The sequence below is a fragment of the Typopeltis vanoorti genome, chromosome 23 (genome assembly GCF_054136105.1).
Source record: "Typopeltis vanoorti isolate ZY-2024b chromosome 23, IOZ_Tvanoo_1.0, whole genome shotgun sequence".
NCBI classification, from domain to species: domain Eukaryota; kingdom Metazoa; phylum Arthropoda; class Arachnida; order Uropygi; family Thelyphonidae; genus Typopeltis; species Typopeltis vanoorti.
In genome coordinates, this window is record NC_143571.1 from 81,282,626 (window position 1) to 81,302,726 (window position 20,101).

General features: G+C 34.9%; 1 protein-coding gene across 1 annotated transcript in view; it reads left to right on the forward strand.

Annotated features, from left to right (window-relative positions):
- pen-2 (presenilin enhancer, gamma-secretase subunit) overlaps positions 1–20,101 on the forward strand; it is an 88,355-nt gene that overhangs the window by 37,797 nt on the left and 30,457 nt on the right. The window contains exon 2 of the mRNA XM_090412979.1: positions 14,847–14,951. Coding sequence (XP_090269105.1) covers positions 14,847–14,951 — 105 coding nt within the window. The remainder of the gene's footprint in view (positions 1–14,846; positions 14,952–20,101) is intronic.

Below are 20,101 nucleotides of genomic sequence, written 5' to 3' on the forward strand. Positions count from 1 at the left end.
CTGATGGCCATGAAGTGATGAACTTAAGTAATTTCTCTGTTTTATTCTTTATCCTGTTTGTTGGGTTATAGTTTACCAGCTGATAGGTGCTGTTATCGGAGACTAGTTGATTCATCTGCTGGATGTATGTTGACCTGTCAAGGACAACAGTGGCATTGCCTTTATCGGTTTTCATTATAATTACGTCTTGATTGGCTTTCAATGACTTGATTGCTGCTAGTTCCATTTTTGTAAGATTGGTATGTATGGTTTTCTTATTGTTCAGAACATTCTGGTTTCTAATCGTATTTTTTGGCTATATTGTTGGGTAGGGACCTAATGCTTCTTTCTATGTGGTAAATAATCCAATTTATTGACTTTTAGGTGCTGTTGTGTAGTTAAGGCCTTTACCAAGTAACACAAGTTGACCGCTATTTAAGGTGTGGCTTGATAAGTTGATCACATGGTTCTTGCTTGCAGGTGGTTGGTCGCTCCTTGTCTCCCTTGTTTGTTGGAGGAGAGGAGATCTCCTGATTGGTTGGATTCGTATGATTGGCAGCCATATTTCGCCGTTGATGTAGTAAGTTTTTTTTTTTTCCACCACAGGTCAGGCGAATAATTGTTGTAACAGTTGGTCAGTAAGTTTAACAAACCACGTAGATTGTAGTGCAAATTGTTTCTCTGTATATAGTATATATGCTCCAGAAGATGACCTTGATATGAAGGTCGAAACTTCGAATGTGGATTTTGGTTTATATTAAACTAAAGTTTTGCTCAAACACGATAGTTGTCTCCATAATTTTCCAAAATGTATTCGGATCACCGTGTAAGCCTAAAAGAAAGGATTATAGGGAATCTTTGAGTGAGGAGTCATGTATTAAACATGTGGAAAGGCTTGTGTTCACAGTACATGTTATTTATTTTCACAGTATTGATGACAACACAGAATGATAAGAAAATAATATTTATTAACTTATTTATTGATATTTTGCTCATATTATATCCAGCATATTCAGAGCACAGAAACAGTTTGTCACAGTACGCGAAACAACAATTTGGTTATAACAGTGGGACTAGTTTAAAAAAATTGTAACGGATAACACAAGGAACTAAAGTCCTTATTAGGCATCTGTGTTGGGAAAAGAGACTAAACAAATATCAATTAGATCTTAAAATGACTGTTTCCCAGATTTTTGGTATAAATTTACCAAAAATACGGCCATACTTGTTGAGGTTTGGAGTATGTTTTAAAGCTTCTGTTGATTCCAAAAACAATCTCTCTCTCTCTGACTTATGATTTCTGTGTAGCACCTTTGTTTTCTTCCATTTGATCCTGTGTGAAATGGTCTGCTATACTTGACTTGTCATAATGATAGTGGCAGATGTATTTTTTATGTTCACCAAGGTGGATGTCAACAGTTCTTCCTGTTTGTCCTTAGTAAGTCCAGTCACAAGAACAGGGCACTTCATAAACTCTTGGATGTGATAAAGAAGAGAGTTTGTATTCAGATGAACGGATAAGCGTTGCCAATTTGACATAAGGTTTAATATGGTACGTAGTTGATATTTATTGAGCTCTAGATATCTTTTCAGATGTGCTTTGAATATATGGGATGGTAACAGTTTTACTACTAATAGGCAGTGGAGGGGATTTCTTGTGTGGTAGGAAATCTCCTCCACTGCCTATTGATAACTACCATTGTTTTTTTTTTTTTTTTTTGACAGGATTGAGGTTAGGAGAGTGGGATTGATGGTGGACTTTTGTTTCCCTGTTTAGGAATGTACTCAATGTAGTCTTGCTTCCATGGTGTTGGATAGATACTAGATGAGTTGATAACTTAAATGGTTGATATATGATAGGTGTTAATTCAGAAGTGCAAATTTCAGCACAGTTGGGAAGGATGCTATCTTATTTTTGTTTGTGATTTCCACGCACAAAAGGTAAATCTATAGTACATTGAACCCATGGGCAGACTAAGGACTTATTATTATTGTATTTTTATTTTTTTTTTATGTAATCCAGAAACCCTGCTTTAGATACCAAATTTTTAACTTTTTTCAAGCCATTCCATGTCTCCAGTAAGTGGGCCCAGGCTGAAGGCAGACCATAAAATGACTTATTGGTCAAGTTAGCAAAGGTTTTTCTGATACAGTGAGCTGTTTGTGGTATAGTGGAGGTAACTAGTGCCTCATCTTTGAGTGATGTTAACATGGTATTATCTGGAGAAATTGAAGCATTGGAGAGCAGAAGTTATGCCCAGTATTCGTAGCAAGGGACCATATAGCTCAACTGCTATTTGAGCTCGAGGAACATTTACTGCAACTTGGCCTTTTCAGTCTGATTTGGATTTGTCGATGGTTGTTTTTACAAATGTTACAGTTGTACTTTAGTCTGAATGTGAAGTTGGCTTTGTAGTTCAGCATGTAACGTTTGCTGAATGGAACATTCATAAACTTAGCCACTTTTGTGATAACTATTCCATAATTATTCTCCTCCGCAACCGGGAGGAGAATAGTTACGTCTTTAACTGAAACCCCCTTCAGACACTATGATCAGATCTTACACTCTTTGACCACAAGTTCCTTCCATCATGTGCTTTTTCATTCTTCTCGTGATTTCTCGGCTACCCAATCAATGTTCAGATAATTAAAGTTTCCCATTATGGTTACTCTCTTCATACCCATCATATTAATTTGGTGATGAATTTTTCACTAGCAACTGATCCACTTAAATATATATAGCGAGCACACAACAATTTGTTTCATTCTTACCTGATATGCCATCGTGAAACATGAAGTCATTTGTTGTGTTCCAACCCATGGCAAATTGAGCATGATATAGTTTGTCCAATGTTCAGTGTGTATGTTTTAGTCGTGAATTTTTATTCTCTAGCCAACAGGCATTAAACCATCAGACCGGATGAAACCATCTAGGAGTGAACTAATGTAGGCAGTGTTTCAGGTATGTGGCATACATAATCTTCGGAAAAAAAAGGCCAAGTCTGTTGTGCTAAGCACCATTAATGTAGCAATACTTTCATTGCCTGGTATTATACTCCATCTTACTTATTAAAAGCATGAAGTGATTAAAAACGTTTTCACTCCAACACAAATATTTGACAATGTTTCAAACTAAATTTTAGCACTACAACTTGGTTATAAAAACATCGATTTTTTTTTATAGTATTTATTATAATTATTTGTGAGTGCTTTGTCTGTTAATGAACTCAAGGAGAAGTATAAGAGATGTCTGGATAGATTGGAACTCCAGCGATCTGGCTTCACATGCAGTTCTACCTGCTGTATTTTTGTGAATTTTATTATTTCTTTCCTATTGAATTATTGTTTAGAAATAATTTATATAAATTCATCCTTTATTATGAACAATAACCAGGAGAAAACCCAATCCATGTTGATGACCTGTATTGTGGTATACATTTTAATCCCAAATTAAAGGAAAGCGTATTTGTCTAATATATATAATCTTTAGTGAGAATTAAAAAAATAAGTCTTACTTTGTTTTATCAATGTAACATTTAGTTGTTTTTTTTTTAAATTGCCTATAACATTTTAATTTATATAAAGTAGACTAATACCTTTGATGAGTAAATTTTTGTGGCTGTTAAATTTAAGTTTATTTGTGTGTGTGTTTGTTTGTTCCACATCTGAAAGGTTGCAGATCTGCAGTAACATGGGTGGGCTAGATAATCCATTTTTCAAAGTAGCATATTTCAGAGTGGGTAGTCCTGTTATCAAAATCTCACGAAGTTTGGGCAGTTTATTGCAGCCATGTTTATTTAAATTGGGCATCTCTTTATAACATGTTCATGCAAGGCTATACACTTTCAAATCAAGCTGGAAGTCAGCTTGAATTTTCTGCATTGGATGGGCTCATTCAAATTAATTTCATGGAAGTCAGTTTTAAATTTTTTTTTGGTAGAAATTTTGTGAATAAAGTGATTTGAACAATTTCAGTAATGTGTTTTCATGGTATTGTCATTAAAGTAATGTTACTTTGCAATATGCTAAGTGATTTAAAAACTATTAAATTTTTAAAATATTTTTTGTGTAAGTTTAAGTTTGTATATTAATGCATAATCAAATATGAATTTATAATTGTAACATGAAATACCGTAAGAAAAAAAAGATAATCATTGCAACAAGAAAATCAACCACAGAACCAATTATTTCAGACAATAACATATAGCGTTGCAGTTTTGAAACTGCTGTGCACTGGTTTGCCATCTCTTCACTGGATGCCACTTAAAATTAGTGATAAAATTATGCCAGTTACCTCTGATTGGCTACTGATGGAGATTGAACTGCCCATTCAGTCTTCAAAAGTTAGATGGGGCTAAAGCAGCCTTTTCTATTTCCTATAAGGGAATAAAATCATTAGCAGATTTTTTTTTTCGTTGTAACACTTGCTGTCCCATTTTGTTTATAGTATTGAATGTGAATGTTAAACTGAGGATTGAGGTTTTAATTCTTACCAACCTTCATTTATATATATATATATAATTATATTTACATAAATATATTTACATATATATACACACACACAAAGTTTATGATAAATTTATTTGTTTCTTAGAAAATTAAGAATTCTCTAAAAAAGGTGAGATGTTATCATTCACTTTATTTATTTATTTATTTTTTAACTGCAAGTAGTCTCTAAAAAGTAGCAAGGTTTCCTTGGATTTTTTGAACATAAAATCCCATACTAAATGTTTTACATGCTGTATGCTCTCATCAATACATATGTGATGATACACTCATAAGATGAATGAATCATCTTATACATACATATTATAGCAAATTTTCTCTGCCATAATATGACATTCAAACACTTAAATTACCTTTAAATTACATTTAAAGGTAATTTAATGTATTGTGAAAATACAGCAAAGATAATGAATGTGACTTTCAGTAAATTCCACTTTTTTTCCTTTTTTCTCTTAAAAACTGTATAAACTGAAAACAATCTTATATATATGCTGCTTTATCAAATTTATTGAACCAGTAACTTTTCTTTTTATTTACATTTTATCATCCACCTCCATAGTGCAATTGGAAGAACAACAAAGTATGTTGTGCCATTTGATTGGAAAAGACCGAAGTTCGCTTCTCATCGTAACATAAGGAATCGTTATATGTTTTTTTCATTTAAAGGTGAGTTAGCCAATCTCATACAGAAGTAACATAGTTTTTTCCTCCCAGAAACTCAAGTTTTTCATCACGGATACAGACAAAGGTGTCTTGAGAACACTCAATTTACAGACAAAATATACTAGTGGTGGTGGGCAGAAGAAGTGGTAGAAATGGAGAGTTGTAGAGTTGCCCTCCCTCGATGAGTCGTTGGACTCCTTGGAGGTGCCACGTAATAATAATATTCAACATAAAATCAAAATAATAATGGTATTATTAAGAACTGGTGTTTACACTCTACGACACTTGACTGCCCAAAGAAAGACAGGTTCAGTTCTAGTCGCCAACTAGAGGAACATTTTCTAAGCCTTTCTTTGACTGATTCCCGCGTTGGCTGATCTCTGGCACGGGCAAGCGGGGTTTTTTCTTCTGGAAACTCGGATATTTTTTCCTGTAAACTGAAGAAAATCAACCATAGAACCCATCTGAGACAAATATATAATGTTAGGATTCCCTATAAGGGAATAAAATGCATTAGCAGTTTTATATATATGTATAGCAAGTTGCATGAGCTGACCTAAATTGAATTATTATATGCATGTTTATAAGTTTTCTGCTTATAACATCAAGCTTTTATCTGAACGTCAAATCCACTTTCCTAAATCTCTTCATCAATGTTCCTTCTAAGCTGCACAGCAGCTCAAATTTTCTTTTAAAAAATGCTGCTGCTTTGTATATTACAAAATAAATAAAATTAGAGGGAATGTTGCTCTTCACCTACCCTATCCCCATAACTCGACGGTTGGATATCATGTAACTCATTGTATATATATTATACAAGCCAAAAAAGTTTATTATTTATGTTTTTTTTTGTACATTGGCTGGAAAATATTTGCAGTCACTCTGGGAAAGGTATGTTGTTGTTTATTCTTTTTCTTCTCCTGTAGTCCTAAATGGAGAAGACTGTTGGGTCATTCATGGCTGGTAGGTGATAGTCTTGGTTAGCCTCTTCCAGTCATCTCATTCTCTTGTTCGTGATGTCTATTGAGAAAGGGAGGAATTTGTCCATTTTTTGATGTTATCAGTCCATCTTAATCGAGGTCGTCCCCTAACCCTTGGTCCCGGAACGATTCCTTCTAGTGCTTGCTTTGGAATGCCATTAGCCCTCTCTGCATGTCCGAACCATTTCATCTGTCTTCTTCTGATGACTGTCAGAATATTTTCCCTTTTTCTCCCATCTATTGAATCGATCAGTTTTCAGACATTTTCATTGGTTTCGTGAGCGGTATAGGGGATTCTCAAAAGTCTTCTGTAAGTTTTCATTTCAAAAGACAGGAGTCTCCTCTCATCTTCTTTCAATAAAGTCCAGGCCTCACAACCATACAAGAGGACAGAATTCACCAAGGTGTCAGTTAGTCTTAGTCTGGTTGTGATTGCTATTCTGTTATCTCCCCACAATGGTTTTAACTTTTGTAGGACCACAGTTGCCTTAGCAATTCGGTATTTAATGTTGGTTTTTGAACAACCATCTTGACTCAATGTGCTTCCTAGATAAGTGAACTTGTTTACATTCTCAATTTGTTTATTGCCAATTTGTATCTTTAAGAATTTAATGTCTGATTTTGAGGTTATCATTGTTTTTGTTTTTTGTATAATATGTATAATCCATATTTTTTTAATGTTCCGAAAACACAGCTGGTTATCTCTTGTAATTCTTCTTCACTTTCTGCCAGAAGATCGATATCGTCTGCAAAACATAAGTTATTTATTCTTAGTCTGCCAACTGCTATTCCAGTGTCATATTCATAAAGAGCTTCATCTATGACATAATCCAGAAAACAATTAAAAAGAAGAGGGGACAAGATGCATCCCTGTCTTACCACTCCCATTCTGCCTGGAATGATTCACTGCTGTAATTTTTAATTTCAATTCTCATATCAGATGAAGAATAAAGAGATTTAATAATCCTAATGCTTTTGTTGTCAATACCATAATGTTCTAGAATCTTCCATAATGCCTCGTGCCATATTGAATCAAAAGCTTTTTGAAGGTCTAAAAAGTTGTGACAGATTATTTTGTTATGTTCTATGTATTTTTCGCCTAGTGTGTGTATTGTAAAGATATGGTCGATTGTACTTCTGGAAACCTGCTTGTTGATCTGATAGTCTGCTTTCTATTTTCTTTTCAATTCTTGACAGTAGTATTTTTAACAGGATTTTGCTTGGATGACTAATAAGGCTTATTGTTCTATAGTTGCCACATTTATTGCTGTTTCCCTGTTTAGGAATAGGTACAAGGACAGAAGTTCACCAATCAGAAGGCCAAGTCTCTGTATTCCATACGTCCTGGAATAAATTTAGCAAGGTGTCTGTGATAGTGTCACCTCCTTTGTGTATCAGTGACACCATCAATTCCCGGTGATTTTCCTATTTTTGAGGAGTTAACTGCTGCAATGACCTCTTCTTTTAATATCGGGTAATCTCCTTCCTCCAAACCTTCTGGCAAAATTCCGTCCAAAATATCATCAGTCGGTTGACGGGCCTTTTGAAAAAGCTTGGTTGCGTAACATTTCCATCTATCAACTATTTTTTGGGTTATCTGTGATAGGAGTCCCGTCTTCATCTTCTATGCTCCAATTAGTTGTAAAAGGTTTGATTAACTTATTGATAATTTGAAAAGCACTTTTAGAATTATTTTTATTTAAGTCCTCTTCTATATTTTCGCATTCATCCAATATCCATAAGTTTCTAGCATGTTTGATTTCTTTTTTAATAATCTTAGTAATATTTTTATACTGTTCTCTATTATCACTGCTATTAATATGAGATTTCAAATATCTTCTTTTGTCGCATAGGTCCAAAATATTTTTGGTTATCCATGGTTTATTTATTTTCCTTTTGTATCCAAGATTTCTTCAGCTGCCTCAGTTATCTTTTGTGAGAAGTATTTGGTTTTAGATTCGATACTATTTATTTCTTGAAGCTTGTGTCAAAAATTTGTTTTAATTTGTATTTATATAGTATATTTATTTGGGGATCTTTTAATTTTTCTATATTATATCTTTTACAAGTTGATTTTGTAGGTAATCTTTCCCTCATTTTCATATTCACAGTTGTGATGACCATGTTGTGGTTGCTGCCAATGTCGGCTCCAGGAAATGATCTGGTTCTTTTGAGGTTGATGGAGTTTTTAAATCTTGTGCTTATAAGGATAAAGTCAATTTGGTTGTCAATTTTGTTTTACCATCAGGGGAAGTCCATCTTCTGAAAGGTTTATGGGGAAATAGAGTGTTAGTAATGGTGAGTTCATTTTGTGAGGCAAAATTGATCAATTCAAAACCTCTTTCATTTGTTTCCCCATAACCATACGGTCTGACAAATGGGAGATAATCCTTGCCGATGTCTGTTCCAATTTTGGCATTCCAATCGCCCTGTACAATCAAAAGGTCTTTTCTATTCGCTCCAGTGATTGTTGCATTAAGTTGGCCATAAAAGTCCTCTACTTCAGAGTCCTCGTGGCCTGTGGTTGGGGATTAGACCTGTATGATGGTGATATTGAGTGGTTTTCCTCTTAGGCGGACTAGAGCAATTCTGCTATTAATAGGATTGAATTCCATGACAGAATTTTGTGATGATTTGTGTATCAAAAACCGGACACCTTCTTTTCCACTGCAGTCACATCCAGAGTAAAGAAGCAAATGTCTTTCATCCGTCAGCTTTCCTGTTTTGGGCCATCGAATTTCACAAAGTCCCATAACAGTCCATTCATATCTTTTTAGTTCATGCTGTAGTAATTTGAGTTGACCTGATTGCAGTAGAGTCCTAATATTCCAAGTTCTGGTCATTAAATGGTTGCGGAGTCTGAATCTGGATCCAGATTTTTTCCATTATTTTTGTTAGTGATAGTGGTGATGCTAGCTCCAGTCACTAACTTCTCATTGCCACCCCTGGGGCTGCTATCAAATGGCGACGTGGACCTTGTTGAACCGGGCGACGTCCGAGCCGGCATGGTGTGCTGTGTTAAGTCCTTTGCCATGAATGTCTAATGAGCAATAAATTAAGACAGATGGTGCCAATCTCCTCTTCTGTCTTCACCTGCTAGCATTTAGCTGGGCATAGTGGGATGGCCTTCACGCCTTGGGAAGCCCTACGAGGAGTAATGATACTCCCGACATGCTTCACCCATCCCGCCCAGGGTCACCCCCCTACCACGGTGAAGCAGCATAGCAGGACTGGGGGGGGCTGTTTATTAGAGTTTATTTAAACAAATTGCACATCTCCAATGCATTTTGCAAGTGCTGCTGTAAGCCCTTATAAGGGCTATAACTTCTAATTTGAATTAATTCAAAGCTAAATCGACATATATAATGTGATAATTGAAGTTGCCTTTCAGTAAAATAATATAATAGAAAGCTTGTTTAGGAGATACTTGTGCCATGAGTGGTTTCTTCAGTTAACAAGAAAAAACACAAGGGATAGGTAATACTATTTATTTAAGGCCATATATTTCAGCCAGAATATTACAGGCCATTATCAGTGGTGATAATTAGCTATTATAGAATGTGAACAATAGATCAATTTGAAAAAGTAAGAGCTGTGTAATGTTATACATAAAACAATGCAATGGTATAACCGAAAATATTGCAACATTGATAATTAATTAGCTATTTTAAAAAATATTTACATGTGATTAAAATAAGACTTTCCCATATCTTAGATAAAGAGAGGCAGTCCTTCTGATTTAAGTTAAGACAGTGGAGTAAGGCTTCAGTGCTTTTCTTTATATAAGCATTCAAATTTATACTGCCATCAATGAAGTACACGTGTTTCGGACCATAGGATGTTGTGGTCTGTATGTATTCTGTGCTCTGCCAGGCCAGATTTTTCAGATTTATTGTTTCTAGTGTAAGATTGGTGTTCTTGGATTCTTTTAGAGCATCTAAAAGATGCTCTATTGTATTCTGTTTAGAGCATCTAACTTGTCCAAAGTAAGAACAAAGACATTCACAAGGAACTTGGTAGACACCAGGGAGAGTTAAAGGAGACCATTTATCTTTTGAAGATCGAAACCATTCTGAAAAGTAGCCACTAAGTTGTATTTTTTTAAGAATTCTGGAAATGGGTTCTGAGATGCCAGAAATGTAAGAAATTGGAACTCAGCATACTGTTTCTGTGTTATTTGAGCTAGGATTATAGATTACATGGTCCTTTCTGAGAAGCCATTGAGTTTCATATATCGTTTGATGTTTAAGAGTTCCAGCTGTAATAGTTGAGGTAGCACTGATAATTTTATATCTTTGTGTGTGTGTTAATTTAAGAAACTTCTCATTGCACAAGATACTCTTCAACAGCAATTAATAATCCTTCACAGGGAAGAAATAACCAAGAGGACTGATAAACATCGAAAATTATCGGTGCTACATGTTAAGCTGTGAGCAAGGGTAGTCTTTTTCAAAAAATGCTGAGATTTCAAGATTATTCCAAACTGCAAAGCTGAAGGAATCAATCAAGTGCCCGCGTGCTCATAATATCTATTTGAATGCAAGCCTATCACTCATCTGCAATCAACTATGATCTGCTAAATCTGAACTAGCTATTAATATACGTCTTATTTCTGATCTCTGGAATTTTATTACCTCAACAGTAGACCCAGAACTTTCCAGTATAGTTTTTACTGTGTCTAAACGTTCTCTGCACCATTCATTTAATAAACATAACCAATATTTCAGTTGTAAATTAAATTCCCTTGTTATGAAACAAAACGCATCTCAGGATGCTGTTAACCAAAATTGAAACCCTTATTCTTTCAAAAGATGATTTCTCCATTGTTCCTAAAAGAATGCCTTACTCAGATTTCCTCTTCAACTTTGAATGGAACCTATTCACACTATTTAGTGAGGATGCTAATAAAAATTGTTTGGAAATTTCATGCATCCTGCTGAAATTCAAGCTTCCACCTACAAACATCACTTTAGCTGAAGTGGGAAAGCATTATAATCCTTAAGACATAAGTCATCTCATTATTACCAAGTCTGACAAGGGGAGAATGCTACTGTTGTTTTGGATTCTGTTAATCATCATCTCAAGATGCCTGTTAACCAAAATTGAAACCCTTATTCTTTCAAAAGTCTTTCAAATTAATTATAAAAGAAAAGTCACTATTTTATTATCGGATCAATCAGCGTACCAAGAATTGGATTACAATTCCACTAATAGACAACTCAGAAAACTATACTAGATGAAGTTGTAAGCCTGGATGAAGATACCATAGAAAAACCTAGAAGTAACTCCTAGGTTTTTCTAGGTATGCACAAGAAAAACATTCCTATTCCTCCAATTGTTGACTGCATAGATTCTCATACTTGCCAAATAGCCAAAGTTTTTACAAAAATTTCGATTTTCTAGATAAAGTAAAAAATGTTTCTTTACAAACCACTGATATAATGGTTAGCTTTGATATATAGAGCCTTTCATCACAAATATTTCTCTTCAGAATATACTCCATCTACTTTCAGAAACATTTCCACAGTATATAGCGAAACTATTTGACTTAGTTATGCACTCTGGATATTTTATTTGCCAGAATAAGTTTTACATTCAAGTTGAAGGCCCCATGATAGGAAGTCTACTCTTTCCCTGCACTTGCTAACTTTATTTAGAACATTTAGAAGAGATCATTTTCTCGTTCATACATCCTCAGCCTTCATTTTGAGTTTGTTATATGCTATCTGGTCCCATAATAAAGACATATTACCTACTTTTTTATTGGATATAAATAATCTACATCCACGAATTCAATTTACTATATAAATTGAAGAAGATAACAAATTGTCGTTTTTAGATATCTACTCCTTTGTTCATCTGGTGAATTAATTACTTCGTTTATTGAAAGCCTACTTTCACTGGACACTACATTCAACAGCAGTCAGCTCACCAACCATCGCAGGACTGAAATGATAAAAACTTTATTGCAACATGCTCATTCTATTTGTTTTACACCTCATCTATTACAGTAGGAACTCTTAAACATCAAATGATATACGAGGGTGGTCTGAAAAGTTCTCGGCCTCAACCATAGATTGCAAGACTGTCAGCAAGATTTTTTTTTCTATAAGTTGGTACATCGGTCATAAGTATCCATGTGAAATTGCAAGTCATTCTATCAAGTAATTTGTTTTATACAGCTGTCTGAAGCAAAAGTATTGTCTGTAGTCCTTAAAATGGATAAAATTGAGTATCATGCAGTTATAAAATTCTTTGTAAAAGAAGGTTTAATGCCAAAAGAAATTCATTCGAAGTTCATAAAAGTTTACTGGTACTCTTCTCCTTCGTTTTCGACAATTAAGAAATGGGCTGCCGAGTTATTAAACGTGGACGTACCAGCCTTGAAGATGATTCACGTGAAGGATGTCCAAAAAGTGTAACAACACCAAAAATCATTCACGTGCACGATATAGTATTGGATGACCAGCAAGTCAAAGTGCATGAAATTGCTGAGACTATAGGCATTTCAAAAGAACGTGTAGATATATTTTGGATGAAGAATTGCATATGAAAAAGCTTTGTGCAAGATTGGTGCATTGCTTGCTCATAGCAGATCAAAAACGCACTCTCATGAAAATCTCTGAACAGTGCTTGGAGCATTTTAACAAGAATAAAACTGATTTTGTGCATTGATTTATTACTATGGATGAGACGTAGATTCACCATTACCCACCAGAATCCAAACAGTAGTCAAAACAGTGGACAGAAGCCGGTTGCCCAGCGCCAAGGAAAACAAAGTTGCTTCCATCAGCAGGAGAGGTCATGGCATCGGTGTTTTGGGATGCTAAAGGCATTTTGTTTATTAATTATCTTGAAAAGGGTAAAACAATAACTGGGGAATATTATTCCGATCTTTTAACCAGACTAGATGAAAAATTTTGTCAGAAAAGACCTGGTTTGCAGAAGAAAAAAATCATTTTTCATCAGGACAATGCACCTGCCCACAAAGGTGTTTTGGCAATGGGACAATTAAGGGATCTGCACTATGAATTGTTGGAACATCCACCCTATTCCCCAGATTTGGCTCCCTCTAACTTCTATCTCTTTGCAAAACTAAAACTCTTCCTCGCTGGTCAGCATTTTTCTTCGAATTAAGAGATGATTCAGCTGTAGAAGGGTATTTTGCAGATCTTACTGAGAACCACTACAGGGATGGGATAATGGTGCTGGAGCATTGCTGGAAAGAATGTATTAGTCTTAAGGGAGATTATGTTGAAAAATAAAATAATTTAGAAATTATAAATTCATTTTTTCATTGTTAGGCCGAGAACTTTTCAGACCACTCTCATATATGAAACTCTTCAATGGCTTCTCAGAAAGGACCATGTAATTACAGCTTATTAATTTCTATAATCCTAGCTCAAATAACAAAGAAACAGTTTGCCGAGTTCTAATTCCTGAAATTTTGGCATCTCAGAACCCATGTCTAGAATTCTTAAGAAGTATATAATTTAGTGGCTAGTTTTTTTTGTTTTTCAACAAATTATCAGAATGGTTTTGATCTTCAAAAGAAAAACGGTTTTCTCTAGCTCTCCCTGATGTCTCTCAAGTTCCTTGTGATGTGACTATCTTTGTTCTTACTTGGGACAAACTGGATGGTCTGTAGAAAAGAGAATACAAGAACACCAATCTTACATTAGCAACAATAAATCTGAAAAATCTGGCTTCACAGAACACGGAATACATGCAGATCACAACATCCTATGGTCTGAAACATGCTTACTTCATCGATGTCAGTATAAATTTGAATGCTTATTTAAAGAAAGTGCTGAGGCTATACTCCACTAACTGAACTTAAATTAGGACTTGCCTCTCTTTATCGAAGATATGAAAAAGTCTTATTTTAATCCCATGTAAATATTTTTTTTAAATAGCTAATGAATTATCAGTATTGAAATATTTTCTGTTATACTGTTGCATTGTTTTATGTTTAATATCACTCTGCTCTTACTTTTTCAAATCGATCTGTTGTTCACGTTCTCCTTTGTAATTAACTATTGTCGCCACTGATGATGGCCCGTAATATTCTGGCTGAAATATATGGCCTTAAATAAATACGATAAATGTATTAATTAACACACTTTATATCACACGTGTGTTAATTGAAAAAAATAGAAAGCTTATAAAAGATGACTGTTTTGACACTACTTAACAAATGGCTTAGGCTTAAGAACAGCTTTCAACAACTATATTTCCTATGGTATCAGGAAACTGTAGGAAATAATAATAATAATAAAAAGTGTTTAATTACAAAATTCTGATTAAAAATTACTTTACTGTATAAAAATCTTGGTTGCAGTATTTTGCTAAAAATTCAGAACAGGAATTTTATCTCATAGATTCAAGCACTTCTTTCTCAATAATGTAAAAACAAAAATGTATTAAGAGAAATGGAACTAAACAATATGTTGGCAGACTATTGTTACTGTTTATTAGGGACACAGGAAGTTGCAAAAGAATGTCTTTGGGAAATAGAGGATGTGTAATATATGTTTAAACAGCTTAATTCTTTATGGAAGAAAATGTGAATTTATTTCTCATTGTATTTATGTTATCTGGATGCTTTAATCTGAAAATCTCTAATTAAAGAAAGGAATGAAAAAATACTTTTCAAATAGCCACAAATGTTAAGGCATATATTAAACTTATTTTCCTTTGTCTATTTTTACTTTGTAGGTGGATTTTGTTTACTTCCATTCTTGTGGTTTGTGAATTCTGTTTGGTTTTTTAATGAGGCTTTCCGTAAGCCGCCTTTTGAAGAACAGAAGCAGATAAGAACATGTGAGTTATTTATGCATAAAGTACAGTTATTATTTGAATTGATATTGTGTTCTTAAACTATAAGCCTGCTATGTATTATCATGTAAATGTAATTTTATTAACTATAAGATTTAAAGAATATCTCTATGCATTTATGCAGTTATGTTCATATTTCACATTTCTATCAATTTCAAATTACTTTGAATGTCTATCACAGATAAGCCAAACAAAGAGTAAAATAATAGCAAAAAAAAAAAAAAATAGCCAAAGAAAAAGAGAAACATGCAGAAAGAGGCAAGCCTCATAAAACCTTCAATCCATATCACAAATACATGTGAAAGACACCTCTCGGCAATACTCATAGAAGGGTTGTAAGTTCTGTTCACTACAAACTTGGTATTAACTAGGTCTACCTACTCACTGATGAGACCTCAATAAAGGTTGAAACCGGTCTGGGTAGTGACCTTCTCTCATAATGTAGAACAGTAATACAGCTCCTAGGAGCTAAGTTCACATTATGGGTAAATATCAAGAATAGTGATCAGAGCTTGTTCCACCTTTGACATGAGTTGCCTCAGCTTGCGCTACCTTAAGGGTCAGTTGCTGCTGTATCTAGGTATTTGCTTACGCTTGGAATCACCGAACTTTATATAGTTTCTACTATATTCGGCTAAGAAATGATATGGGATGTAATATCCCTTAACTTAAACAAATACAACTTCATTTCCATCTCCAGTTAGCCAAACCATACTTTCTCAACAAACTGAACTTTCAGCTTCTTCAATCACTGTTGATCTTGCTTTTCCTAATTATGCTCACATTTACTCTTTTCAGCTAAAAGATAGCATTTCTGCATATGTCTGCTCTCATTTCTATCATTATCCTATAAGGCATTAATATTAGAAATTCAAAAGTTTGTCCACACAGTTAGCCTAGTGGCTAACCACGCTAGAGCAAAGCCACAAGGGCTTTGCGCTTAGCAACCATATGCCTGGGGAAGGAGTGTCCCAGGTTCGATTCTTGTCGAAGACGTGAGGAACTTGAGGATCTTCCTCAGGCATAGCCAAGTTAGCCGGTCTTGGATGCAGGCAGTAGAGTTTTTTCCACGAGTTTATCTGGCGTTTTTCATCCCACAAGCCGGCAAACAGCCCCTGTGAACATACACTTCTACAGCCATAAATATATCCTCCCCAGCGGCAGACTAGACAACAATGCGGTTGGGATTGGTACTAACAAGTAGTTGCATCTAAGTAACACACGAACCCTGCATAGGAAGCGGGAATAACGCGTAGTGAAAGAAGATTAGAAATTCAAAAGTTCAGAAACAAAAATTCTGAACTTTTCAATTTTCTTTCTCTAAATATTGACTTTTATTTATTTATTTATTTTTAAATAACTAAGTCATATTTTTTGGAGATTTAATGTTTTTAACTGGAACAAATCTGAAAACAAACCCCAACTCAACATCACCAGAGTTAAAGATCGGTACTATCAATGTAAGAAGCCTGAATGGCAAAGAAATGGAGCTAGCTGAGGAATTAGATAAGTACCAGATCGACATAATAGGGGTGACTGAAACAAAAAAGACCAAAACTGGTGAGATCTTTCTGAGCAATAAATACAAAATGTTATATTCAGGCAATGACAATCAAGGAAAAGGAGTAGCCATAGTATTCAACACAAAATATGAGGCTAATCTTCTTGAATGGCAGTCAGTCTCAAGTAGAGTAATGTGGGCATTATGAGAATGGGGAACTGGACAACGAGACTTATTTGTGCCTATGGTCCCACAGAAGGTTCTACTAAGGTAGAAGTGGAGGAATTTTTTGACGCTTTAGAAAAAGCAACTGACACAATGAAAAAGGAAAAGTTGGTCCTTGTTGGGGATCTGCGATTGTGAGACATATAAAAATATTTTGGGAAAATTTGGAGAAAAGAGCAAAGCTAATAATAATGGCAAATATCTGTTGGATTTCTGCTCAGGACATGGACTGGTTATTATTAACACCATGTTCCAACATAAAAATGTGCACAAATTCACATGGAGAGAAGAGGCTAGGAATAAGAAAAGTCTCATTGACTATGTTATTGTTGATAGTGATGTTTTCTCCCTGGTGCAGGACACCAGAGTGTACAGAGGATTTGAAATTGGAAGTGATCGCTATTTAGTCTTGAGCAGGATAAAATTGAATTTCATATTGAAAAGAATAACATGTAAGAAAGTTTTAAAGCGAATAAAAGTTGAGCAGCTCTCAGATGTGAACTGTAGACTAAAATACAGAAAGATTATTGAAAAGAAAATGAAAGAGTTTGAGAACATGAATCAAACCTTGGAGATTCAATGGCAAACTCTGAAGAAAACATTGATTGATTCTGCCAGAGAGGCATGTGGTGAGGTTGTGTGCAAGAATAAAAAAATCAGAACTCCCTGGTGGACACAGGAAGTTAAATTGGCAGTGAAGGAAAAGAAGAAAGCATATCAAAAGTTCCTGGCAAATAAGTCAGCTTTTACTCTTACAGAATACAGAGACAAATGTAAGAAAGCTAAACAGTGTGTAAAACTAGCTAAACAAAAGTCATGGGAGGACTTTGGCAAGAATATAGAAAATAAATATCAAGAAGGTGGCAAAATATTCTGGAGGTTGTTGAAGAAGCTTAGGAATGGAGGAAAGAGTGGTGTAAAAGGAGTTAGAGATGATAAAGGTGACATGAAAACAGGAGAAAAAGATATCCTTGAAGTATTGAGTAATTACTTTGAAAAACTGCTAAATGAAACAAGCAGTGATGACAGCACAGTGATAAACAACTCTGACCAGGCATGCAGTCAGGAATACATATCCATACTTGAAGTAGAAAAAGCCATCAAAGGCTTGAAATGTGGAAAGGCAGCAGGAGTAGATGATATTCAACCAGAAATGCTGAAATATGGTGGTATAAAAGTCTTACAGTGGCTGCACTGCATAGTTCAGAAAGCCTGGACTGAGGGACGAATTCCCGATGATTGGAGTAGAGCTCTCATAGTACCCATATATAAAAAGGGAAATAAAACTGAATGTGAGAATTACAGAAGTATTTCCCTACTGAATGTTCCTGGCAAGATCTATGCAAGTATACTTGAGAAACAGTTGAGAAGAATTGTGGAAGAAAAGCTTGGCGAAGAACAAGCTGGATTCAGGCCAAATAGAGGCTGTCAGGATCAGATCTTCACTTTACGACAAATAGTTGAGAAAGCATGGGAATATAACAAAGATCTGTATTGTCGATTTGGAAAAGGCATATGACAAGGTGCCAAGAGAGAAGCTATTCAATACGCTGCAGTTATATGGTGTCAATGGGGCATTATATCAAGCAATACTTAGTCTTTATTTGAGTTGTAAGTCAGCAGTTAGAATTGAAGGAAGTACAGGAAGATGGTTTAATGTTAAATCTGGTGTGAGACAAGGATGCACATTATCCCCTCTGTTATTCATTATCTATATGGATCACATTAATGAGGAAAGTGGTATTAAACTTGATATCAAAATTGGAGATGTTAATGTCAGCTCTTTGCTTTATGCGGATGATGTTACACTTCTAAATAAATCTGCTACAAGTCTGCAAGATTCTCTGACTAAATTGAATAGCTGTTGTAATAGATATGGTATGAAGCTCAGCAATAAAAAGACAAAGACAATGAAAATAGGCAGAATCATTGAAAATGTCAACTGTGTTGTGAATGGAGAACCTGTGGAACAAGTAAAACATTTCAGTTACTTCGGCACGATTTTTACTGAAGATGGTAAATTAAATATAGAAATAGACAACAGAATCAGCAAAGCTGGTATGGTGGGAAGTCAATTGAATAAATTCATATGGAATAAGAGAGAAATTAGTTAGAACACTAAATTAGTTGTATACAAGACAGTGTTCAAACCAGTTTTAACTTATGGATCTGAGAGCTGGGTCAGAAGTAAAACACTTGACCAAAGACTAGAGACCGCATATATGAGAGTCCTGAGAAAGATTAGAGGCGTGAACAGATGGCATCAATGGCAATATCATATTAAAAATGAGGATATTAGGAAAGAACTTGACATTGTCAGCATCCAGGAATGCATTAGCAGAGCTAATCTCAGGTGGTATGGTCACTTAAATAGAATGGGAGAGGAAAGATTAGCAAAACAAGTGTTCTCTGCCAGGTTGGCAGGAAAAACGACCCAGAGGAAGACCAAGATATAGGTGGATTGATACGGTACAAAGTGCCTTAGACGATAGAAATATAAGATCTGATAATGTTGGAGTCTTGACAAGTAACAGACTGATTTGGAGGAAAATTGTAGATAGGAAGTTAGTAATGATGTAAATTTTTCATGTAGTATTGTCATATCCTGTACACCCCTTGAGGGTACATGGCAGGAATTTGATGATGTTTTTAACTCCTGCTTGAGTTAATATTAACTCCTTGAACTATACTGATCCATTAGCTAAAGGTGCTAAGTCACATGTCTTCACCAGCGATCTTGCACAAATTGTTCACATGCCTATAAGAATACCAAGCAGGGTTCCTGAATTATAACAAAAATCTACTAGCCACAAAACTATTTCATTGGCCCAAGGTGTCTATGTACTTATATAAATATTGCCTATAGGTGATGTTTTGAAAAACTAAATGTTATTAAGAGAAATAATTAAATTCCCAAAAACAATAAGAAAGTAAATAGTACTTGCTGTGGGAGCCAGATTGACACATGCTTTGACTAGTCTTTGCAACGTATTCAATTTGTTTTTTGAATAACAGTATTAAAAAGCCTCTTCATTAGTTGAAGTATTAAATTGCACTAAACTGAATTCTTGTTTTCTTAATAACCTGTTTCCATGTTTAGGGTAGATGCCAGTTGAATAGGATAGATTGAAGAGACGATAAGGGACAGGTGTTAGTTCTGGAGCACAACATTTTAATACACTAGGCAGGATACCATCAGGATCAGATGCCTTGTTTGTGTTCAGGTTATTAAGGATTCTTTGGATTTCTTTTTTTTTTTTTTTAGAAGACTGTGAGAGACATGATGGAAGGCATTCTTTGTGTGGAGTGGAGGGAACTTTGCCCAGGTCATCAATGCAGGAATTGGAAGCTAAGAATAATTCCGAGAAGATACGGTTAGGTTGGTCCTCTTAATGTGAGGTGACTACAG